The 26,459-nt window shown below is 36.9% G+C and overlaps 1 protein-coding gene across 1 annotated transcript; it reads left to right on the top strand.

The window, feature by feature from the left end:
• Positions 1-209: 209 nt before the first annotated feature.
• Positions 210-25,577, top strand: LOC308658613 (phospholipid scramblase 1-like). The gene is given in 10 exon segments (XM_081311435.1): positions 210-580; positions 5,922-5,947; positions 8,534-8,614; positions 11,856-12,088; positions 13,406-13,448; positions 16,950-17,026; positions 17,030-17,174; positions 17,291-17,448; positions 22,324-22,485; positions 25,417-25,577. Coding segments are annotated over 8 exon segments (930 nt in total). The 5' UTR covers positions 210-580; positions 5,922-5,947; positions 8,534-8,535; the 3' UTR covers positions 25,450-25,577.
• Positions 25,578-26,459: the final 882 nt, after the last annotated feature.

The following is a 26,459-nucleotide window of genomic DNA, read 5'->3' as shown; positions in this document are numbered from 1 at the left end:
GGGAAATTGTTAAATTTATTTTTTTTTTTACTATGTACGACCGTGCCACAATGAAACCCGCAATTCTGTAAAATGAATAGGCATCAAGTAAAACTAACTCTTAAACCACAGGTTTCCGAGGGATGGAGGTCAAAGCCACAGGAAAGGAATTTTCCCCGAAGAGGCCACTCCCACCCAGTGACTTTCCAGTTCAAGGTGGTGTAGGCGCCTGTTCATCTCTGCCTTAACCCCGGGACAAGTCTTGAGGCCTCTCTTAGAGCTGGAAAGCAGCGGGGCAGCCGTTCTGCGGGCTTCAGGCTGCGGCTCCGCCTCCAGCTTGGCCGACTCCGGACCGCGCTGGGGGGGACCCGGCGCATCTGCGCAGGGTAGGGGAGGAAAATTCTTCTTGAATACGCAGGATCCAGGAAACGAAACCCAGAGCCCCTGGTGTCCGCGCCAAAGTTTCCTCGCTAGCTTTCACTCCAAGGCGTTTCCTCGCTAGCTTCAGGGGAGGTTGTGTAACACCTGTGCCATCAGCAAAAGAGTCGAGAGGAACACAACCTCCACCTGGCGCCCGGATTCCCAACAGCCTGAGCCACAGGTGAGCCAGGGCTTTCTCCGCCGCCTCTCCGCCACGGGGGCGCGGGACCTGCGCACGTTTCTGGGAGCGACCTAGGGGAAGCGAGCTGCCTGTGCGGAGAAGCACAAGGGTCCTTGTGTTCTGTTTGCTCTGTGGGTGGAAGTTGGGGTTAGGGAATTCTGAGGGGCCTGGAATGAGCTCGGGAATGGAGCAGAGATTCAGCAAGGACCCAAGCTGTGCGGGTGGTATTCTTGGCCCATCCCAGAACCTTTATAATGACAAAGGTGTGTCCTGTTGGGGGTGTGGAGGATCCCCAAGGGCTCTACTTGCAGTTAGTGGCACCACTTCACAATTCAGAGAGCAGTCCTAAATCATGGCCAGAAGGTGAGCGCAGAGCTTCGGCCAACTTTGTGGGGCATTAGAAGGCAGGATTAGTAAAACTGCTAGCTGCCATTGAACAGCAAACATTAATAGGATTATGGCTTCAGCTCAAACTATGTTTGGCAATCCGGAATACCAGAGGAATAGGAAAGACAGAGGGGTAGACGGCATGGTGGGTGAGCCCTTCAGATGCCCGCTTCCATCCTGCCTCACGTCCATGGGCTCTGGGCCAGTGTCTTCACTCATGTTCCTTTAGCTGCCTCATCTCTGAAATCTCTGAAATTGTGTAACTATTACAAGAACAACCAAGTTAAGAAAGAGCATTACAGGTATTAATATAACGTGTGAGAGTCCCACCTGGCACTGCAGAAGATCCCCAGGCAAAGCTCGCTTCCATTATTTCAAGTATTTGGCAAAGTGCTTGCTGCTCCTTGCTGACCCCCCCTCCGGGGGGGGGGGTTGTTTTATTGATGCCTTGGATTCCTGGACAGCTGGGCAGGACCACTTCCGAGTTCCAGAAACCAGAGTCACTTCTTCAAGTTTGGCAACTGGAGACATGTTAGAGAGCTGCAGCTTGGTGAGAGGTCTTAGGCAGATCAGGGCTCCTTCCCCTTCCTGATCCTGCCTCACAGCAGAACTTTCTCTTAAGTAGGGCTTTGAACAATGAGCACACACGGAAATAAAAAAAAAATGAGTTTCTACATTTGGATAGAAAAGCAGCGTGTAAACAAGGTGGATGATAGACCAAGATCTGTAAAGGGGCTTAGCATACAGGCGGAGGGACATTATGGTAGGTGAACTGCCCCTGTGCACCCTCCATCCTCACTTCTGAGGAGCTTCTCCTTCCCTGCTCTGCCACCTCACCGACCTCTCATTCCTGGGTGAGTCAAGACACTTCTGGGAGTCTACACTTCTGAGGTGTGGTGTCCCCCTTCCCCCGCCCCCATTCAGTGTCCCTGGCATACACCCCACACATATAACTTCATGACCTGGATGCCTATAGACATTTTTTAGCTTTCCTGACAATACCACCACAGCTATCATCTAAATAAGGATTTAGATATGTCATCTAAATCGTATGGCATCGTTATCTTCACTCATAGTACCTGTAGTAATTTAATTATCTTAATTGTTTAAATCCCCAAGTGCCTTTGTATAGTACTCAAATGCCTGGATAGAGACTTGCTTGTTCTATATCTAAAATTAATACTCTTGAGAATCACATTTTCCACTTGGTGAATACTGAGATGGGAAATATTTATGTAAGCATACAGGAGGATGTGTGTACCATGAATGTATGTTCACACACACACGCACACTCACACACTATAACACAGTATTGCATAGTGCCCAATACCCCTGTTAATAAATACTAACAAATGTTTGCTTTCCAAATTTTGTTTGATAAATGCTTAGAAAATCCTTACCTGGCCTAGTAAAAAAAAATGTACATGGCCACAAGAGCAACCAGGATTTTTGGTTTACATATGAAAGGCATTACATTAAAGGCGGACTCTAACAAATGTCATTGAAAATTGGGAGCTGACTTGGAAGATGAGTTTTTGTTTCTTTCACCTCTTTGGTTTATTGTTAGTTTTGTAAAACCCTGGACACTACTAAGTTTGTCTGTGTAGATGTATGATCTACATTCTTATTCAAGGTTTACAGTAAAATACTATAAGATTCTATCCCAAAATGGTTCTTTTTTTTTTTAGGTTTGTATCTTTTTAAAAAAATTTTAAATTTGTTTTAATTAGTTACACATGACAGTACAATGACCTTGACATATCATACATTTGAATCAGATGGGATATAATTTTTCTGAGTGTACAGGTTGCAGAATCACATTGGTCATGCAGTCAAGTGTATACACACAGCAATATTAATGTCTATTTCATTCCACTATCCTTTCTTTCCAAAATGGTTCTAAGCACATTTGTTTTGTTTTCTTGAGCCCAAACTACAGAAGTGGATTTTACGGAAGACTTCCTGTTACAAGCTATTTTGCACTTGAATTCTGCCTCCATCCTGCTTCAGACACCTATTTTGCAAGTCTATGTCCTGTTGTATCAAATTACTTCCCTCTCCCCTTTCCTCCCCCCTGTCATTCCTGTAAATGCCCTTGTTTGGCTCTGCTTATCTATTAACATAACCACAATTAAACAGATGCAATATTTTTCTCATTAGCTGTTCATGAAACATTTTAAAATGCACACAGTTTACCCACAAACATAATGAGAAGGACGTTAAAATCATTTAATTTTTGACTATCAAAAAATTTTGTCTTCTTCTCCTGGCCTACTCTTCAGATCATGCATCACGGTCTTGGGATTGAACTTGTTTATATTGTGTTTTTGGTTTACAGGAGATGGAGGTGGGGGAAATTTGTGGTTAGATAATTAACAAGTAAATCCAGGTAAATAAACCAAATCTATTTTATGTACATTGTATAGACATAGTAATTTTATGATCTTCTAAAAATACTTTTTGAAAGCAATAGAAATTTTAGGATCCTAAGTGTTCAGTCAGAGGTTATTACTGTAGTATGAGTTATGAAGTCACAGCTGAAAATCTCCATCCTTTTTCTCCCTCTCCCTAGTGGGAGTATTTTACAATGATCAAATAGCCCAGAGCAGCAATAGGGACTTATGACATTTGACAGAACAACTTTATATATATCTGTAGCATATGATGCTAAAATTACCACCAAAGTTCTCATTCAATGTAGGAAGAAATATGCAACCACCAGATTATATTTTGGACTTCTGTTTGTTCAGGTGTAATTATGATTCCAATCATACAATATATATTATGAGTTTATTATAGACTTTTTACTATGGATACATCATAAATATGATTTCCTCTTCCTGGAAAAAATATATATTTATTTATATTTATATATGATTAGCAGGAACCATAATTTAAAAACTATTATGTCAACTTTACTAATTCAATCAAGGCACACCTAATTATTTCCAAAATGAATGATATGTCTTGAAATAGATCCATTAAAGTTGAGAAAACGGAAAGATGCTCCTAACAGCCAATAAGAGGTCAGGAAGAGAAGGCACCCACATGGTAGATGACTATATTTATCAAGTAAATAGCACTTTATTATAATAGAAAACTACTGTTAAAATTAATTGGCACCTGTAAAGATAAAAGAACCAATTAACATTTGGATATTGCTTATGACATACCAGTTTTAATGCTTAAGATATTTTGTAATTGCTACATTTAAAACCTATAGTAAAGCCGGGCTCTGTAGCACATTACCTGTTATCCCAGGGGCTCCGGATGCTGAGGCAGGAGGATTATGAATTCAAAGCCAGCCTCAGCAATTTAGCAAGGTCCGAAAGCAATTTAGAAAGTCTTTATTTCAAAATAAAATACAAAAGGGCTGGGATGTTGCTCAGTAGTTCAGAGCCCCTGGGTTCAATTCCTGATATATATATGAAAAAAAAAACACACACATCATAGTAAAATGAGGATCCAGATTTTATTCTACAGCATTTTTGCCAATAGGTACTCATTCTCACTTATATTTTAAGACTCAAAATAATGCAACCAACTAGGAGGAGAAAGAGCAAGTAGGAACAATTGAGTACTGTTTTGTACTCTGTTTAGTTTCCCTTCCTAGGATTTCTGGATCAGGAGGGAATGATCTATAACCCTAGGAAAATAGTGTGTTTTCTCTTAGTTGGTACTCATTAGGAAGGGATCTGGAACCTTCCAGTACTACATGCTTAAGATCCACCTGACATAATGTACAAAATCAACTTATGAAATTTCTCATCTTTCTAGTTTACAAGTATTTGTGGCTTGCTGGACTTCCTAGCCCAAAACAACTAAGTTCTAAGAAGAAATACTTTTTAAACACAAACAAAAATATTTTCCATCTCTGATGTATAGGTTTGCAATCCAGAAGCTAAAGGATCTTTTGTCTTTTAAAATTCAGTTCACAAAATATAAAGAATAAAATTTTGCCTGTGTTTTTCCTTTTGGATGTTATTTAGGATTTGTCCAATATACTGTTTGGTGCCTTTCTGATATTGGTAGGCAAGTTGAAAAAGACTGGGAAAAAAAAAAGGTCCCTTAAAAGATCCCTTAAAATTACTGTTAAAGCTCAGTTGGTAGAGTGCTTGCCTCACATGCATAAGGCCCTGGTTCAATCCCCAGCACCAAAGAAAAAGAAAAGAAAAGAAAATTACTGTTAAAATTAATTAAAAGTGATTTAACTAAGAGTATTGAAGATTGATGTCTTAAAAGATGCAGGTGACAGATAAAAACTTTTGAGATATGTAGTTCAGCATATTAACTAAGGGATACTGCCTATTTCTGTACTATAATTTATCAGTCATTTAATTTGTATGTATCTGTGAAGATACTTAGTCTACTTTATGCAAATAGGTATTCCTTTTAATGTATCAACACCAATATGGTGTTGACCAAATTCATCATGAAATTTTGCATATATGAATTCAGTCTCTGTTTACAGTTTTTTCTCTGATGGATCTTTCTACTCAGTACTTCTGTCCTGCAGTACTTTGATCCTATATCAGGCTTTTCCACCTCTATTCAGTCTCCTCCCTGCCTACTGTAAATTCCAACCCCATTTTATGTCTGCTGATTACAGTGAAAACATGGGGTAAAAATTCGGTTATGCAACTGTTTTATCTCCTTCCCACATGCTCAGACAAGCTGCCCTTCCTCTTCCCAGGCCCTCCCACTGTTGGTGGCTCTTTTGCTGACTCCTACGTCACAGAGTGACTGATAACCTCCAAAGTCCTATATGTAAACCCAGCCTAGGGAATCAGATCAAGCCCAGAAACTCCCAACGCCTGGATGAGGCTAGAGTCAGCTAATGAAGAGGACTGTCCCTTGAGTGTGACTCTGTAGTTCTAGTGGACTGTCTTTCCACCGTCATTTTGACCTATAAACTCATAGACAGTGCACTAATATCAGATCTTTTTTTTTTCAGAACTATTTAAATCATTGAGAAACACAGTAAGTAATTCATAAGTATTTACTTTTCTTTCCTATAATGTTCAATCTATTTACTTGCTATTTGTTACAATGTTCTATTCATTTTTTGAATTTATTTAGTTTGCTTTGTGTTGTTTGTTCTCCAGAATCCAATGTCTAGTTCAGTATTTCTACTATAAAGGTGTACACAATATTCACCACCAACGATCTTTTTTCATTAATAATAGGAAAGTCTTAGTGAGAGCAACATATTGGACTTGTTGGTAAACAGATAAGTATACTGTATTTCATCAAGAACAATTTTTCTATTCTTTGTGCATTTTATACAAGGAAGATTTATTCAAGTCCTATTTATTAACATAATAAATTCACTATGTCAGATGATGGTAATGAAAATCTCAGATATATATACTCATACATTTTTCAGAATATACACATGTGTATAGGTTTAAATAAATATCAATCTTAATATTATCTACATGTTAGGAAAAATACCAGAAACCAAATCCTGTTTTTCTGAAATGATGTGTGTTCTCCCTTTTATTTTTATGGAGATAGCTAAAAACATATATATCTCTCACAATAATTCAAGCCCTGATCAATGTCTTAGATAATCTTTTTTTTTTTTTTTTGGTACCAGGATTGAACTCAGGCATTTGACCACTGAGCCACATCCCCAGCCTTATTTTCTATTTTATTTAGAGACAGGGTCTCACCACGTTGCTTAGCACCTCACTTTTGCTGAAGCTGGCCTTGAACTGGTGACCATCTTGCCTCGGCCTCCTGAGCCGCTGGGATGATAGGCTTCACTGTGCCCAGCTGTGATCTTAATGACTGCTATATTGACTTAATTTTATTTGTAAAACTTAAACTTTTAAAAAGTAGGTTTATTTTGAGAAGATTACAAGTTTGAGGGCAGCCTTAGCTACTTAGCAAGACCCTGTCTTCCCCCGTGTCCCTCCCAAAAAAGATTGGGGGTATAGTTCAGTGGTAAAGAACCCCTGGATTCAATCCCCAGTGCCCACCTCCCCACCCCACAAAAGTAAATTTATATAGATGTAATGCTTCATATACTAGAAGCTCTGAGATACTTCAGTTCAGAAAAGTTAATTTGTCCATGGTCATGCCCACCTTTTATCTTTTCAGTTTCATATATATATATATATATATATATATATATATATATATATATATATATATATATTATATATATACACACACACACACACACACACACATATGAGCATAAAAATAAAATATGTATATGTACATGAGTAAATATGCACATACATATTTCGAATACACATATGGAGACATAAAATATACTATCTTCAAGACAATGTAATAGTTCTATGTTGCATTTTAGAAATACAGAAATAGACCTTAATTCCTATTCTCTTTGTATTCTTTTTGATCTACATGAACATCTGCCCATTCATTTATTTGTGTGTGTGTGTGTGTGTGTGTGTGTGTGTGTGTGTGTGTGTGTATTCCTCCTGGTAATCCTGAATTAGGATTACTAAACAGAGTATAAAACAATACTCATTGCACTGGTACCCAAACCCAGAGATAATGAGCTCCAGTTTTCTGAGTCTGTCTCTTCTTAAGGATGTGTGTATGGTATATAATTCAAACAATCGTGCTTGTTAGTCTGATCCTATTGTTTTTTAACTCACATTGGAAGTGGGGCTGCAGGCAGGATCCTAAAAGCTGGAGAACTAGGGAGCTGGGCTGCTCTTCTTGCTGAGAAACAGAAGAGGATGGTTGGGATGAAATGACCTGTGCTATATCAGAGAACTGTGGTAATTTGAGACATTGTGGTATCTGTCCAAGGAAAATCCTAATTCAAGTAGGGGATTTTTCATTGCTTGAATTTGCAGTTTCGATGACTATATTCTGCTGAAGGTATTACCACACTGATTGAAAGGGAGGGAGGTGCAGTCCGCTTCCTGATAAGCCAGTAAAATTACAGGAGTTGAATGGCCTTTGGAAGTTCATAATACAGACACATACAGAAAATGTGATTCAAAGTCCAATTAATATTTCCTTCTATATCTGTGTCATGTCTTCATGATTCCAAAACAAAGAATTCTGAATTTCCAGTCAGTAACAGATAAGGAAGTAGAGGTGAGAATAATATAAGTGTCCACTAGACCATCATTTCTGTGAAGGCAGGGCCACTGCAGCCCTAAAGCCCAACCCATGGGTGACACAGGAGGTACTCAGTAAATATTTATTGATGGGTTGGGTAGTTAAATGAATCACTGAGGAGAAAAGAATATGAAGAACTAGTAAGTTGAACTATTCAAGCAGATAATTGGCAGATAACAGTTTAATATTAGTATATTATTATTAAACATGGATTTTGTAGGTCAGAATGAGTTTTAACAATCGTTTTGTCACAAAATCAAAACCTAGAACTGAACACGTTAACATATTTGAAAAAAATTAGCTCTCATAACAGACACAACTTAGGGTAAATGAATTTACTTTGTTTCAGTATAGCTTAAAACCACATAAGTGAATATTATCTAAGCACAATGACTTTTGCTTTCTAATATATATTTTATTTAAACAAACATACATTTACCTCTGTTTGAATTGCAGACATGCCAATTGATGCTCCCCAACCAGGAACGAGTTTTGATGCTGGATATTCCCCTCCATATCCACCAACAGCATTCCAAGGTAAAATATTTGATTAAAAAAGAAAGAGTAACATTAAACAATTGATATTCCCTAGGAACAGAAGAAGAGGGAGGGGGAAAGTTTCTTTATTTTAGTTGTTCTTTTTTCTTGAAATTGCACTAAAGTAATTGCATTTTTACTGACTTCTTCCTCATCGTTACAATATAGTGTAACAACTACTTATGTAGGATTTATATTGTGTGAGGCATTATAAATAGTCTAGATATGACTTAAAATCTATGCAAGGATTTTCATAGGTCATGTGCAAATACTGTACCATTTTATATATAAAAGACTTGAGCATCTGTGGCTTTGATATCCCAGGGGGATCCTAGGACCAATCCCCCTGGATACTGAATGAAGGACCACTGTACTATTGATTATCCCCCTTAATGCATTTGGAAAATCTGAGGCCACAGACAATATTGGACAATATCAGGTTTCAAGTTTTATATTCTGGATTAACAGTTATGTGATGGTCCTGAACAAGCTGCCATACCTCAAAGCCTCACTTTTATTATCTATAATTGGGGATAATGTTTTCTCTAATTCAGGTTGCTTTGGAGGTTAAATGCAAATACAAAGAAAACTATGAGCACAATGCAAATAATAAATGACAAGTATTGGTCATTTATGCATTAATATTATGTTAAATCAGTTTGGATTTATATGAATGAGATAGTTATCCATATTTTAGGAAATCCTCTATGCTTAATCCTTTGATTTGAGGAATAATCCACCAGCAGATTATAATTGTGTCAATAATAATCCACTTAGCTCCAACCTCTACATCCCTGTTGACTTCTCTCCTGAGGACTTTGCCCTGAGGCTTGTGATCTTTAAAAACATTAATCTCTTCTTATCACAGATGTGTGTTCAGCTCTCCTTCACTGAATCCTCATTACTCTTAGGATAAGTGCCCAGAGTGGGTCATAGGAGCCTTTACCCTCTTTCACTTTGAATGCTTCTTAAAGCAGGCTCTCTTACTGATCAGCTAGACTGGACATCTTTCAGATTTTTAAAGGCCTATGTGTGTTACTATGCAGGGACTATTCTCTGGAATGTTCTGTGCCTTTGACCTGTTCAACTGCTGTGAATCTTTCAGATCTTAGCTGAGAGGGGATCACTCAGGGAGATTCCACCTACACCTTCCATTTCCCATCTCAATAACTACCTTCTGCATATAGAGTCATAAAACCCTGGCCCCTTACTGCAAAGCATTTGTTTCCAATTCCAGCTAGAAAGTCCTACTGGTACTAGATAGTTCACTCTAGAATAGGGTACATATAAAATTTTATCTCCCATTAGGCAAGGGGGACAAGGATTGCCTCTGTGTTTCCCATTGTGAATCCTAGGGCTCAACACTTTTGAAAAATGTTGTAAGATACAAATGACATCATGGAACTCACTTTTCTCCTCAGAATCCTCCAATGCCTGCTGATCACAGGGGGAATAAAATAGCAGCTCCTGACCATGCCTCCCCACCTTGTCTGCAGATGAACTGTTTCCTATTGTTCTACTGAGGGCCACTGCTGTTCATCCTCTCTTAGGGCCTTCTGTTCACAAGCATGACACATTCATTCCCCAAGTTTGGGTTTATCTTTGCTTTTCCTTCTTCTTGGGTGATTTCTTACCAGATCTTAATATAAAACTTTTCCCTTGTTATCTTTAGATTCCAAAATAAATTAGATCTATCTAAAGTAGCTTCCTCTGCTGCCATCTCCCCCATATTTTCTCCATGACACCAATAGGAAATCTTTTTGTTTTTTATCTGCCAGCAGTTGACCCCCAAAAGAGATGGTTCCCCCATGGGTAGCTCAATTCTATAACAGAGTTTGTGACAAATTTATTACCTTTGAGTATCTCTTCACTGTAGAAGGAATAGTTTATAAAATCTTAATTTAAAAACACTATTATGAGGTTCAGTCGGTTGTTAGCTTCCATTTTTAAGTTGATTCAGTAATTTTATTTATTCATTTATTTTTATGGTGTTAGAACTGAACCCAGGGCCTCGTGCCTGCTAGACAAGTGCTCTACCACTGATCTGCGCCCCCCATCCCATTAGCCTTAATGTTTTGATACATGAATTTTGTCAGAATAAATGGCCTGTTCTGAGTATTCAATTTTATATGACTTTTAATGATAAAACATAGTGGAACATAGTCTTTAGAAAGTATATCGTAATCGTTGAAATTCCTGCTCTGTAAATAAGCTTATAAAGCTTCATGGTAATCACACATTCAGAGAATATAGAGTATATGCCTACTAAATGTCTTTTTCTACTGTTTATTAACTACTCCAAAGAATTTTGCCTCTCACAATGTTTGCCTTCCTTATTTCCAGAGAGCACGTTGGTTGTTATATTGTGAAATTTAAATTTCTAAACTAAATATCATAATGGGGTTTATTGATTTTTCTTAAATGAATAGAGACTTTATTGATGAAGACAGTGTGGACTAAAACTCCAAGCACACTGTTAATCCAGATATGTATCTGGAATGTGCTAGAAGGATGCATACCTTTACCTCTATACCTGGATTTCTCAACAGTGACATGGAAATATTTTGGGCTGGGAAGTTCTTGGTTTCCAGGAGACTGTTCTGGGTACTTTAGGATATTGAGTAGCAGCCCTGCCTTCTACCCACCGGTCACCAGTATCATGCTTGTGACAAAAAAAAAAAAAAAATATATATATATATATATCCAAATCTTCCCAAACATCCCTCAGAGAAAGAGAGAGAGAGAAAAAAAAAAAACACTCCAGGTCTATAGTCACCAGAGCTATCCTTTGTTAGAATTCCAGAGTTGCTTTGTTCTTTAGGTGTTTTGGTGCTTGAAATGCTCAGGACTTTAGTTTAGATCTTCTACAATGCCTTTTCTCCTGTCCTTGAAGGCCTGCCAGGATGTTTATGTCGTTGGCTCTTCGTCATAGTTTATTTTCTTTCACTTTCTCACGTGTTCAAGTTTTTATTATTTTTTTCTTTCCATCTAAGTTTTCAATGCTGAAAGCAGGGCAGCTGGCTAACTCTTGTCTCAACCCACCACCCTCAAAAGAGAGTAGATCTGAAGCCACAGATATTGAATTGAAAAACCTGAAAGATTAAAAGAAAAATTTAAACCTCATTGATACTAGATTTCTGAATTTAGAGGTCAGATCATAGATAGCTGGGGTAATTGTAAGTGGGTTGATGGTTCCAGTTTTCTGTGCAGATACCTATTATTTCAATGACTCTTGTTTCAGGACCTCCGGGACACAGTGGCTACCCAGGAATGCAGCCTGGCTACCCAGGACCACCCCAGGGTGCCTATCTAGGTCCCCAGGCTGGCTACCCAATCCCACCACCCAACTATACAGGTGCTGGCCCAGTCGGCTTCCCTGTCCAAAACCAACCAGGTGGACCTGTAGGGACACCATGGATGCCTGCACCACCCCCTCCACTAGACTGCCCACCTGGATTGGAATATTTAACTCAGGTAATTTCAGATACATAAAATACTTGTGAAAGACAAACCTGTGCTCCCAACTTACATAACTAGGGTAACAAATGAATATTTCACCAAATTCGAAAATGGTAAAACATGTTCTGCTGACAGATGTCTGATTCCTCTCATTGAAGTTCACTTTTTAATCAAAGCACAAAGGTCTGGGTAATTGTGTTTTTTGTGACCTTGAATTAAACCTGTGATATGAGCCAATAGCAAATATTTTTAAGCACTATTTTCTAGTATTCATCCTAAGTATAATACATGTATTATCTTACTCTTTATAGAGAATCTATAACATTATATAATTAACAGCATTTTTTCAGGAGAGGAGAGTGAGATAAGAGTCACACAAGGTTGCCAAAGGTCAAACCCCCATGGCAGTGAGATTGGCTGTTTAACCTGGACTTTGGTACTGAACACAGTGCTTTTCTTTCAACACTACATAGTTTCTTTGGAATTAAAAGAAAAGAAAAGAAAAACTTAAAATAAAGTTTATTGCCAAGTTTCAATAAATGGCACCAAACAAAGAGTTAAAATTTTGTGTATGACTCATCTTTTTATATCCAATAAAACTACATATTAATGATGCTGCTTTTGTTCTTTGGAAGGTCCAGTTTTATAAATGCCACCAATAGGGAAGAGAAAAAAAAAGGCCAGGATTTTACTGTCCTACATGATATGAATTTCAGCAATATGAAGTTGAACATAGTTTAATGTGAGACATCAGCTGGGTGAAATAGGAACATGAAGAGCTGAGGGTTCAGTGTCTATACACTTGAGAACCAGTATTCTTACCATGTCTAGCCACTGCTCAGTAAGTCAGGGGTCCCTCAGACACACTGTAATAATTTAATTTTTCATAATGTTTTCAAGCAGCACATACCATAGGAATTTTTTGGTCATTGTCATATTTTTTCAAAAAATTCTGAAACACATATTTTAAAAATCAGGATCTCATAAAATACATAGATGAAATTATTAGTGACTACAACTGATGATATTACACATACAATTTTTGAAACTTGACAGATAAAGAACCCTTTTAAATGATTAAAAAATTATCCATACCTCTCTTGAGCTCTTCCTCAAAAAACTATATGTATTTTTGTTGTTGTTTTTAATTTCAGTGTAAGATAGTTTTATTTGGTCTAAAGTTTCCCAGATTAATGGTGAAAATTTTCAACAAATATTTCACCAATAAAAAATGTTAACATTAGTTTTGTACTAACCAGTAATATAAACTATTAAACATTGATAACATTAAATTTTGACAATTGACTATGTGAATTTTTTTTCCTATAACAGATAGATCAGATTCTGGTTCATCAGCAAATTGAGCTTCTGGAAGGTGTGTATTCATTGTATCCATCATATTTCTAGATTTATGCAGATAAAAGCATTATCAGACACTGCAAAGGTAGTACTCTCAATCATGTGAAACAGTTAAACAGGTTATTTTTAAATGTCTGTTTGAAATTTTATCATAATTCATCATGTACATTATCAGCAATTCATTTCTGAAAATTAGTCAAATGATAAATATGAGTATAGTGGGTATATATCCTTATGATATAGATATTAGATACAAATATTACAAGGAAACTATCAAGACTTACTTTTACTCCTCTCTCTTTTCAAATCACTAAAAGTTTTTTAGCATTTTACTGGACTTTTACCACTTGAGCACTTTTCTCCCAACTTGAGATCACTTTGAGAAGGGGACAGAGTCACATTCAGCTGCCTTAGTACATCTCCAAAGCAAGTGATCTCTGGATTCAGAGGCGGATGATTTTGCTACTGGATATTAAAGCCAGGTGCATTTTACCTCTGAACTGTATCTCCCTTCTTCTTGCTATGGATTTTTTTCTTCTTTATTTTGAGACAGGGTCTCGCCAAATTGCTGAGATTCTCACTAAGTGGCTGAAGCTGGCCTCAAATTTGAGATCCTCCTGCCTCAGTCTCCCAAATTGTTGAGGTTACAAGTATGTGCCACCACACTCAGCAAGATGGGGATGTTTTAGAAAATTGTCATTCATGCCCACGGTTTCTCTTGGGAAATCAGACGAACCCTGTGGAATGTGCATTCCATGACCTGCGTGTTATCTCCTGGGGTATTGCTGGTCTGGAGGCCTCTTCTGCAAGAGTATTGCTGCTGCTCCAGAGTGGGCCTCCAGGTGCTTCCAAAGGTCCAGGGCTTCCAGATGCAGGAATAAACCTGGGAAGTCACTAGATCCTTTAGGGAAGCTACTAGGGAATGACACTCAGGGAGATATAGGAACCTTTATTCCAAATACCAGAGAATAATAGAAACTCGGCTTGTTTGTAGAATACATCTGTTAAACCCCATCTTTTGCAAAGTTCCTTTCCAAGGGTGAATATAAACTGTGTAAGCAGGGTAATGGATTTTATGAAATTACACAATTGTTACCTATGACATTTAAAATGTTAATAATGTCAATTATTAGATGTTTGTATTATTCATCATTTTGATTGGTTTCTTTTAACATTACTCTAAAAGGAAGTTCTTTTTTCCCCTTTTGCACCAGGGATTGAACTCAGTGGCACTTAACCACAAAGCCACATCCTAGGCCTATTTTGTATTTTATTTAGAGATAAAATATCACTGAGTTGCTTAGTACCTCAGTTTTGCTGAGGCTGGCTTGGAACTTACAATCCTCCTGCCTCAACCTCCTGAGCCACTGGGATTACAGGCATGTGCCACCATGCCAGGCCCCTAACAGGGAGTCCTTTATTGTTTTAAATTTTGAAAATATTTTATTCTGTGGTATATGTCATTTAAGTTATAAAATCCTCATAGCTAGACACCATATATTCCATAGCATATAAACTTATCTCTTTTTAGATTTATAAGCATTTTAAATATTTCATCTTGAAATGTAATTTTTAAATTTACTAGTATTTAATTCTTCAATTTAGGCCAGTGTCGGCACTAGCAAGGACAAAGCAACTTAGCAAGACGATCTCAAAAAATAAAAATAAAAAGAGCTGGCTAGTAGTTAAGCACCACTGGATTCAATCCCCAGGTCCTCAAAAAAAAATTTTTTAAAAAGGTAGTCCTTAATTTTCTCTTTCTCTCTTTTTTTTTTGCCCAATGTGTAAAGTCAATAATATTTTTTTCATATTATGAGTTATGTGAATAACATGATTTTTCAGTTTCTGTCAGCAAATTAGGCACTCACATTTTTCCTCAATTCAAAACTTATCAGAAAGAAAACACAAAAACATGAAATTATTTTATTTTCATCTTTTTAAGGAAAATCATAGATTATATAAACTCATGCTATTCAACAAATAAAGAAGTTGAAGATTTCTGAGATTAAGGTATTAATGAAGCAATTAGTGAAAAATAAATGTCCTCTCAAAGCCACTTTAACTTTTTTCCTCTCTAAATATTTGGCTACTGCAGATGGGCGGGACTCTGAATCCCACCAAAGACACTTGAGGAAGTTCGTATTGATAGAACTTTATTTATTTATTTATTTATTTGTATTTTTATTTATTTTTATTTTTTTTTAGAGAGAGAGAGAGAGAATTTTTAATATTTATTTTTAGTTTTTGGCAGACACAACATCTTTATTTGTATGTGGTGCTGAGGATCGAACCCAGCCCCAGATGCATGCCAGGCGAGTGCGCTACCGCTGGAGCCACATCCCCAGCCCCAATATCTTTTTTTTTTTTAAAAGAGAGAGAGAGAGAGAATTTTTTAATATCAGTTATTGGTGGATACAACATCTTTGTTGGTATGTGGTGCTGAGGATCGACCCCGGGCCGCATGCATGCCAGGCTGGCGCACTACCGCTTGAGCCACATCCCCCGCCCTGTGTTGATAGAACTTTTGACTGATGTCTCTCTATCCTCATGAAGTCCTTCCACGCAGACCTGAGAGAGTTATTTGGGCCTCCATGTATTTCTTTTAATCACTTTTTGTTTTGGTCAGTCTTCTGACATACTGTGACCCAAGTATTCTAGGGCTGTGGATAAGGGAACATTAGCTGTTCCTTCTCGGCTCTGTAAAAACAGAGGTTTCCAGTGTGTGGATCAATATGAGGGGGCATTGGTGAGGTAATATATCCCTCTGTTTTCCCTCATGAAGAGTTTAGCACCCTAAAGGTGTAGAGCTCACTTTGGATGCCCACTGTCTAGAGAGTCTATGAGTTTGAGCCCTGGTTACCAGGCCCCTCCCGACTTGTCCAATACCCAGCTTCACCTGATGAATAACAACTGCTGAGCTAACCAAGGTGCACTGGCCCCGCGTGATGTTCTGATTCACATTCTATTCCCACTCTGTCCTTTTGTACTTGATTGCATCAAGATCACCCCTCTCGTTCCTTTTGTTCAAAGTGTAAAAGCTAAGACCTAAGTATCATTTATAACACAAAATCTTAACCCAATTGATTTAATAAAGTAGTTCATAGAATACAAACACAGCAAACATCCTATAACCTCTCCATAATACTGAGTACTGTGCCAGATAAGCAGGCATCTTATCTTGACACTGAACCCCCCTGTGCCCACCTCCAGCACTGCACCCACCCTGAGCAGCAGAGCCTCCCATTATGACAGAACCTATGGCATTTGCTAACACCACTTCTTTCCATTACCCCATCTCTCCTAAAGATTCAGTTTTTCTTATTTAAGATACTTCCCTCCTCCTCCTTTTGCCTTGTTTTCTTTTATTGGTCTGGTTCACTGCTAAACATCTTTTCCCTCTTTCCTGAACTACCTGGGATATCTTCCCAAATTGCTCTAGCTGGATATGATAACATCTTAGGTAGAGTCCACATTCTTAACACAGTGATGATTATGATTTCCTCCCTTGTGTTTTTAGTCTTAACAGGCTTTGAAACTAATAACAAGTATGAAATCAAGAATAGTCTTGGACAGAGGGTGTACTTCGCAGTGGAATAAAATGACTGCTGTACCCGAAATTGCTTTGGACCCGCTAGACCTTTTACCTTTAAGGTTCTTGATAATTTGGGCCGAGAAGTCATAACCCTGCACAGACCACTGGCATGTAGCAGCTGCTGTTGCCCCTGCTGCCTTCAGGAGGTCCGTGTGCCATAGCCAGGGCAGTCTGTGAAGAATTCAGCAAGCATTTTCACCCTTTCATTCAACCTGGACGTTAAGATGGTTATCACATTTTATATATTCTTTTGCTTTTGTAGATAGAAGTACAAGCTCCTCCTGGGATACCCATAGGTTACATTATTCAGAACTGGCACACGTGTCTGCCCAAGTTTACAATTCAAAATGAGAAGAGAGAGGATGTACTGAAAATTACCGGTCCCTGTGTTGTGTGCAGTTGTTGTTCAGATGTTGATTTTGAGGTAAGAACAGTCATAATGTTTATAAGACTTGGTTTCCTAACATACGAAGATAATTTTATTATCATAAACACATGGAATAAGTATTGTGCTCTGATACCTCAAAAGAGAGGTAATATGCTCACGTATCTAACTTCAGTCTGAGTGATGGTCACTACTCTAGAGGTCAGTATCGATCATACTCAATAGGGCAAAAAAACAAAGCAGCAGAGATGTGTAGTCAAATAAAAACAAGCAAAATGTGTAGAACTTAAACATGGTAGTTTCTGAATAGTGACACCGTGTGTTATCTGCTTTAAACAGAATGCTAAGCCTTATCATCTAGGTCTGATTGCCTGACCCCCCAGAGCCCTCCTCGTCTGTGTTACAGGCCATGAATGTTCTAGGTCATGTTGACAAGGCCATGTTGATGTCTTTGAGTTCTTAGAAAGAGCCCAGTTACATAGAGATAGTTTTAAAAGTTGCTACCAATGATTCCTTTTTTCTAGTTTCAATTTCTGTAGTTTTAGTTTTCCACAGTGAATTGTGGCCTGACAATATTAAATTAAACTTTCCAGAAATATGCAGTTTCTGAATTTTTACTTGTGTAAAAATTTTTCATCACATTTGGAGTAGTGTGATGAAATCTCAAGCCACAATCCTCTGGTCCAGCTGGACGTGAGACACCCTCTTCCAGGGCACTCTCACTGGATAAGAGTGCCACTAGTAACTGACCCATTAGTTGGTTACCAGGGCAGCTACTCCCACAGTTTGAGTTCACGTAACCCTTGCATAGTACACTAATTGTATGTCATGGTGCCTCCGTCACTTAGGGAACTTCATCTGGTCACACAGACATTGTCTCATCTTGTGTCACTACAAGACAGATCAGAACAGGATAATAAGATATTTTGAGTGAGAAAGAGGGAAACCATATTCACATAATTTTCATTATACCATATAGCTATATTTTTCTATTTTATTATTAGTAATTGTAAATAATCTCTTAACTGTGCCCAATTTACAAATTAAAGTTTATCATAGGTATGGCATTTTATAAAAAAAAAAAAAAACATAGTACACATAGCATACATTACTCTCTGTGGTTTCAGGGCTCCATTGGGGGTCCCGGCATGCAAGACTCACAGATCAGGAGAGATTACTGTATAATACATACTGCCCAAATTGTGCTGCTCTGGGATCTCTGATTTATCCCTGTACAAATTAGGGCTTTGGAACTATAATATGTTCAAGTATTTACTACATGGGAGAATTTCCTTACGACAGTTCTCCAATAGATCACTTCAACTTATAATCCAATTCTTTTGGTTACAAATGCTTAAAGACATTTTAAGGACATTTTATAATTTACCCTCGATTTCTTGTTTCTTCTAGAAAATCAGAAAGTATGATAAACTGGACCCTACCTTTCCAGAGGATGGGCTAAACTATCCTAAAGCTGAATAGGGGCTACTCACAATGTCACTTGGGAAATCTGGTATTCTCCCCACATCTTCCTAAGGTTTCTCACCATCCAGCTTTATTCTGTTATCTGTTTTCCTTCTCTATCCATATGGATTTCAATTCCTCTGTTAGAATCTGGTTATGTGTGGTGAATCCGTTCTCTCATAGACTTCACAGTCTAACAACGCAGATGGCGAACTCTTAAGAAAATATATGTGATGTAGAAACTTTTAAAAGGAAGTTGTAAAGGAATTTGTATAGTGTGTAGTGTGTGTGTGTGTTCGTGTGTATAAAAACTTCATATGGTGTATGGACAGTCATCATTCTGCATGCAGGAGATGACATGTCTATCACAGAGTCAGAAAAAAACGATAATTGCTCCTTAATGAGTGATATTCACAAATTTAGTTGGCATATATTTTATTTTGGGATATAAGTGGAAACACTGGAGAAGCATTTTTAAATTCTTATATTGAATGCTAAGGAATTGAGACTGCATCCAGCATCCATTTTCTGGGGATTTATTAAAGCAACCATTATTTGTAATGAATTAACTTCTCCCCTATGCATCTAGGTACCATCTCTGACAGAATTGAGAAGCATTCACTTGATTCATTGTCTAGAGGGTTTATAATGTGAAGGTTGATATTTTAAACCAGGAATTATACATATGAGCAATAGTCACGGGAACTTTTTTTTTAATATATTTTTTAGTCATCAATGGACCTTTATTTTATTTATGTAAATGAGAATTTATTTATTTATGCTGAGAATCGAATCAGTGCCTCACATGCTAGGTAAGTGCTGTATCACTGAGCCACAACCCAGCCCCTTTGAGTGAAGGAGGTTATGAATAGCCTGATCAACAGCAGGAATAAGTGTCACTTTAAAGACTGATTCAAAATACATTTCCCAGGTGCACTGAGGGTGGCTAATTTCATGCCTTTGATGTCCATGAAGGATGAAAGAAAATTTAGAGATGATTCTGATGTTATCATTCTGATGTCAGATGTTTGAGAAGTCTAATGAATAATGATACCATTGACCAAGTTAAAAATCATGTAGTTGGGGGTAGACTGTTGATTTGTTGGAAGCTAATCTTTTATATTTAGGTCATGTTGGATCTTGGTTATGTAGAGGAAAGAGTTGGGAGTTTTCACCATGCAGATGGTAGTTGAGTCTGTGAGACTGTTATCCCAAGGATGAGTAGGAGAGCCAAGTGGACCATCTGTCCATGTAGATGAGAGTGTTACTCCTTCCAAGATTCTTGGTAGGGGAAAAATATGCCCACATGAAATGCATCCCACTCCAGTCTTGTTTGTTTGAAGTCTGAACTCATAATATTGTTGTTATGAGGGTGAAATTGCTTAATAATTGTTACGTCTTCATATCAAGGATATCCCAAATGTTATATAAATTCTTCATTTGAAAATCTTATCAGCAACCATTTTTAGTTATATGTCATAATTTATCACCTTTTATGCCCTTGATACATACTCAGATACTATGTGCTATATTACAATTCAGATTTTTTTAATTTATATTTGAGGTGAGTGTAAGGTTTCCCTTTTATAATATTATTCACCAATTATTTGTATTCAATTTATGCATTTAAAATTTTTATAATAACATAGCATTAATTTTTTATTTCCAGAGGTTAAAATTTTATTATATGTTACTAAAAATTTGCTACAAAATTTTCTTGTCCTGAAAACTCTTTTTTTTTTTGGTGGTGCTGGGGACTGAACCCAGAGCCTTGTGCATGCAAGGCAAGCACTCTACCAACTGAGCTATCTCCCCATCCCCCAAGTCCTGAAAACTCTTTAGCTAGAGATCATTATTCACATTTTCAATTCATGCCAAACAAAAATGGACATTTTCTACTTCTGACATAAATTCTGTTTAATTTGTAATTTTTGCTATAGTAATCAAAAATGGTAAGTAGTAATATCTTTATGAATGTAGCGTTGAGATTATGATGACTACCAAGTTATCATCTTCATTTTTCATTTTAAAAAATATTTCAAAATTGAAAGATAGAATAAAGTTTTCAAATGCTTAAATGGCAGTATTGCAAATAAAATACTAACAGGTATAAGCCAGGATTTGTATTGGCTTTGTTTATCATGACATTGTCTTATCTCACATAACTACTAAAATTCAGTGGCTTAAAACCAGAAGCATTTTTTCTTATGCCTATGTCTGGAGATCAAGTGTACTTCAATGGATATAGCTAGGTTCAGATGGACAGTTCAGACTTAAGTTGCAAATTGGTCTAGGTTCTGTTCATATATGTGTGTTGTAGGGCTGTCACCACAGCAGCAAGTGGGATGAGGTTTTCTAATAGGTTTCCACTGCAGAGCAAGAGCCAGGTCAGACCAGGTAGCCATGTTGAAGAACACTCTTCATGTCACCTGCAAACACGCCTTGGTCAAGCAGTCACATGGCCACTCACTCCTGATCAGTCATGCGCAGGAAGAATCCTGGGCCTACACAGGAAGTGAAATGAAATGAATATTCAAGGAACAATAATCCAGGCTATTGCAATTTCACATCAGAAGTGTACTTCAGATTTTTTAAGATGCCATCTACCTCCACCCAAATGAAATGGGCCAACACTTTGTATTCTCCCCAGATTTGTTTAGTAGGTCCCAGCCTGCAACAGGGGCCTCAGGGTATGTTGCTAGCACTTGTGGTACCTTGTGCACATTTGAGAAGGACTCACCTCCTCTTTGTTTAACAGAATCCTAGGTGTACAGGGCCAGACAAGTGTCAGTGGTGTTCAGTCCCCACCTGTCTACCTGAGTGGCATTAATCCGGGCACAGTCTGCTCAATTCTGTGATGGCCCTGGGCTTTCCTCTGATGGAGCTGCAAAAGCAGATGCCTTAGACGTTACTGTTTACATCCCTCAAGTCGTCCTTTTATCCCACCCTGGGACAGTCCATAAAAAGTTACACATTGGTCAGTTCCTTCACTCAAACAGCCAGTCTTTTCTAGGCATGTCCTGTTTCTCTACTCACCATGCCTGGTAATGAGAACTCTGTCATATTTATTAAAGCAGAAATCTAATAAGAGGTTTTTTTTTTTCTTTTAAATTATCTTCCTCATGGCTTATAGAAATTTTATCATATTTTTAATACCTTTCTGCTTAAATTTTGTTTTGGATCAACTCAAATAACTTATTATGATCTGTATTAATGCAAAATAGGAATGTTAGATATTTCAGCAAACTACATTTATTAATTCTTTTTCTGTGCAATAAAACTTTTTTTTCATATATCCATAAATAGACACAGGAGCCTGCATGTATCTAATGAGGGCTGCACATTCATAGTTAATATATGGGCAGAATTTTAATATACTACTTGTGTCATTTTATAGCTTTGCTGTAAATTTTCTAAAAATCACTAAGTCTTTATTTTTTTTCAATGCAGATTAAATCTCTTGATGAAGAATCTCTGGTTGGCAAGATTTCCAAGCACTGGACTGGGTTTTTGAGAGAGGCATTTACTGATGCTGATAATTTTGGGATTCAGTTCCCTCTAGACCTCGATGTGAAAATGAAAGCTGTGATGCTTGGAGCCTGCTTCTTCATCGTGAGTGTCTTCCTACTGATCCTGGTTACAGAGGGACTCTCTAGTACCATTTTGAAAGATTCAGTAAACTATGTATTCCAAAATGACCTTCTACAAAGATTCCCATTTCACCCAAGGTTCAAAATTCTATTTGAACCTGACACTTTGGATATACAGGAGACTAGTTTCTGTCTGAAGGGTCTATGCATTTTCAGAAGACTTTTATGTATCATGCTGAGGTCTTTGACTTGGAGTTTTTTGTTTCAAAACACACAATTAGTGCTTTGGGGAAGATGTTAACATTTAAGGGGGGGAAATCTGTGTTGAACAGGGAAACTTTATCTTGACTCATTTGCAGATTAAATCATAAGATAGGAGTATAAACAGCAACAAGAGTAAACACTATAATGTAGCTTCTGGATCCAGCTACCAATTTATCAGAAACACATGGGATAGAGCAGTGCTTCTAAACCTTTTGAAATCCGAGTACCAGGCCATACCTCAATTCAACCAAGTCAAATGTGCAGAATCCAAAATGTGTGTAGATGATTCCCAAATGACCCAAGTTAAGGATTATGGAGACAGAGGAATTATTCTTTACCTCAGCTGCACACTAGAAATACCTAGGTATCTTTCAAACTCCCCATGTTCAGATTCCTCCTAAAACTATTTGAACTGAAATCTCTTTAATCTATTTACAGCTCTGAGAGATGATTACTTTGTGGCCAAAGTTTGAAACACTATATGTTTATCTTAAACATTGACCTGGGGATGAAATCTTTCCAAAAAAGTAAGAAAATGTACAGAAAAAGGGACCCATTTCCAAGCCTGGCATGGTGGTGCACACCTATAATCCTAGCATCTTGGATGGCTGAGGCAGGAAGATTGCCAATCTCAGCAATTTATCCAGGTCCTAAGCAATTTAGCAAGACCCTGTCTCTAAATAAAATACAGAAGTGGCTCGGGATGTGGTTTGGTAGTTAAGTGCCCTTGGGTTCAACTCCTATTCCCAAACAACAACAAAACAAAGGACTTCAATTCCTTTGATAAATAGACATTGAAGTAAGTAAAAAAAAAAAAGATAAAATAAAGCAGATGGTTTAAGAGCCACCAACCTAGTGTAGTTTATAGATCATGTTTAGGTATCAATCCAAACAAACCTATACAAAAAGGCATTGGTAAGACATCAGGGAAATTTGAACATTGGCTGGCTACTTAATGATAGGAAGGAATTATCAAGGTGATTTAGATATGATGATGATAATATAAAAAAGAAGATTTCATATATTTTAGAGAGGAATAATGAAGTGTTCCATCATGAAATGTTTGATATCATGAATTTGTTTTGAAATAACAGGTGTGAGGACAAAAGAATTTAGAGGATAGAGTAACAGATGAAGTAAAATTGGTCATATTAATCATTGTTGAAGCTGGATTAGCAGTTGCTGGGGGTTTTTGTTATTATTTCTATTATTTCTAAAGTATTTACTACTTCGTATAATAAAGCTTAGGTGGAAATTGTATGTTCAGTAAGTGAAAAAAAGTTGTGTTCTTCAGTAAGTGTTCTTTCTCCGTAAAATGTACTTTTAACCTTAACCTTAAGGAAACTGTTTAACCAAAGCAGAGGATATGAAGGGTATGGTGTTCAGGGCAAGAAATAAATTTGAGACTGTTTAAATTGATGGGAAATGGGACTGGAAGTGGTATGGTAGAGGATTATTAGGAAATTTCTGTGGTCTATTTCTAAAGAAACTTAAGATATAGTTAAAAATGAATAAGTCCTAGTGTATCACTAAACACTAAAATGACTATACATAGCATATTTCAAGAAAGCTAGAAAAAGGGATTTAGAATTTTTTACCACACACACACACACACACACACACACACACACACACACAAAATGCTCATTGTTTGAGGAAGTAGCTATATTTAACCTGACATGACCCCATGTATAGGTCTCTTGAAAAGTGGAACCCATAAATGTAGTTTTTATGTGTCCATTTAAATTTTTTTATAAAGAACTTTTAAAGATTGGGTAACTTTTCATAGATACAAATTGATTCATTGAAAATTATGTAATTAATGTTTGTTTTAAGATGAGGCATAATAAAATAGTTATAAATTCAACCTTTAGAAAGATAAATGCTGGTACCCATATGGAAAAGGATTGAAAGGAGGTAAAATTGCAACATTGTAAAGCCAATTATTTATAGGAATGGTTAATTATCACCTCTGCCAGGATAAAGGAAAAGAATAGGTACTTGAGAAATGAAATCCATAGAATTTGACTGAAGTTGAAGAAGAAAGGGTTTAGCTAGAAATCCTTGTTTCTCAGAATGAAATAAGCTGGGGGACACAGGTTTGATTAACCTGGGAAACCAACTTCCATCTGTAGTACATTCTAAGGTGGTTCTCATTATGCTCCCAAATCTGACAGGGTGCATGTCTCTACAGAAGTTACATTACTAGAGAAGGACTACGAAAATCTGAGGAAGACAGATTAAAAGATAAAGATTTCAAAGGGGATGACAGAAGTAGAGATTAGAGAATTAACAGATTGATTAAGTCCATATAGGTATTAATAAACAAGGCTCTGGGGCTGTAGCTCAGTGGTAGAGCGCTTGGCTAGCATATGTGAGGCACTGGGTTTGATCCTCAGCACCACATAAAAAATGAATGAATGAATGAATGAATGAAGCTATTGTGTCTGACGGCAACAAACAAACAAATAAATGAATAAATAAATGTAGTTTGATTGCTTTGGGGATGGAAAGGTGAAAGTGGACCTTACACAGTTGCAGACTTTTCCCTGATTCACTTATGAAACTTAGTTTTTCTTGTTTGACAGATGTGTTACTGTGTGTGGTCACATCTTGAGCTTTGCGTATCTGAAAACTTATCTCAGCTTTTTTGCCGAAAATTCATTTCCATATTTTTGCTCCTTTACAGGACTTCATGTTTTTTGAAAGAAATCAGGAATGAAAATGAGAAGTGTGGTGTACTAATGAAAGTGTCCTCAGAAAATTGGGGGACTGCATATTGATTGAGGCTACTAAAAGGAAAACTCAGTGTTTGGTTTTTTTTTTTTTTCATTATTAAAAGTGCTCACATGTGTATGAATAACACTGTGATGCCTACAAGTTCATTGTATGGTTTTGCTTCTTAAAGAAATGGTTTTCTGAATCATTGGCTTATATATGTATATTTTTATATATTTTTTTAATATTCACTGTGAATTTCAGAAAAAGAACATAGCATATTTTTTATTTTGAAATGAAGCTTCATATTGAAAACTGCTTTGAGTTATAATCTCTCATTTTCTTTTTGTTTTGTAACAAAATTAAAGTCTTAAAGTAACTTTAATATAAAATTTTAGATTATTTTATTACACTTAGTTACAATTTATTTCATAAAACACCTAATGTTATTTTGCAAATACTATCTATTCAAATTGTTTTATGTATAATTATAATGCACCAATAAATTTTTTTAAGTTAAAAACAAGTTTCTGCTTTCTTTGCCACTACAGTCAAATACAACTCAATATGGATATTATTTAGGAAGCATAGATGAGGATTTTGTTCTCTAGGGAATCGAAGTATATTTAAATGTTCCTGCTAACCATAATTCTGTTAAAAGAATAATTTTCACACTGACAAGACAATAAATTACCAATTTTAAATGTTTTCAATGAGAAAATTAGGACATAATTCTGTGCCAGAGAAAGATCAATTTTTTTACTCACCCACTCTAAAACTTTGCTATTGGTATAATTTTAGAAGTGATTATGTATACATGAAATGTTTAGCTCCCCTGTATTCTAACAATTCCAAACTGTGGTAAGAATGAAATTAATCAGCTGGTAATTAAACAGAACAAAAACTCTTGTTCACAGGTTAATATGTCAAACATATGACATAGAAGCTCATTGTCGTATTTTTGCATATATGATTTTATTTTTTAAACACAATGTGGTTCCTGGACTCAGGTGG

Source organism: Spermophilus citellus, assembly GCF_964194105.1.
Source record: "Spermophilus citellus genome assembly, chromosome: 10".
Classification (NCBI taxonomy): Eukaryota; Metazoa; Chordata; class Mammalia; order Rodentia; family Sciuridae; genus Spermophilus; species Spermophilus citellus.
This window is presented reverse-complemented; position numbering and strand designations above follow the sequence as displayed.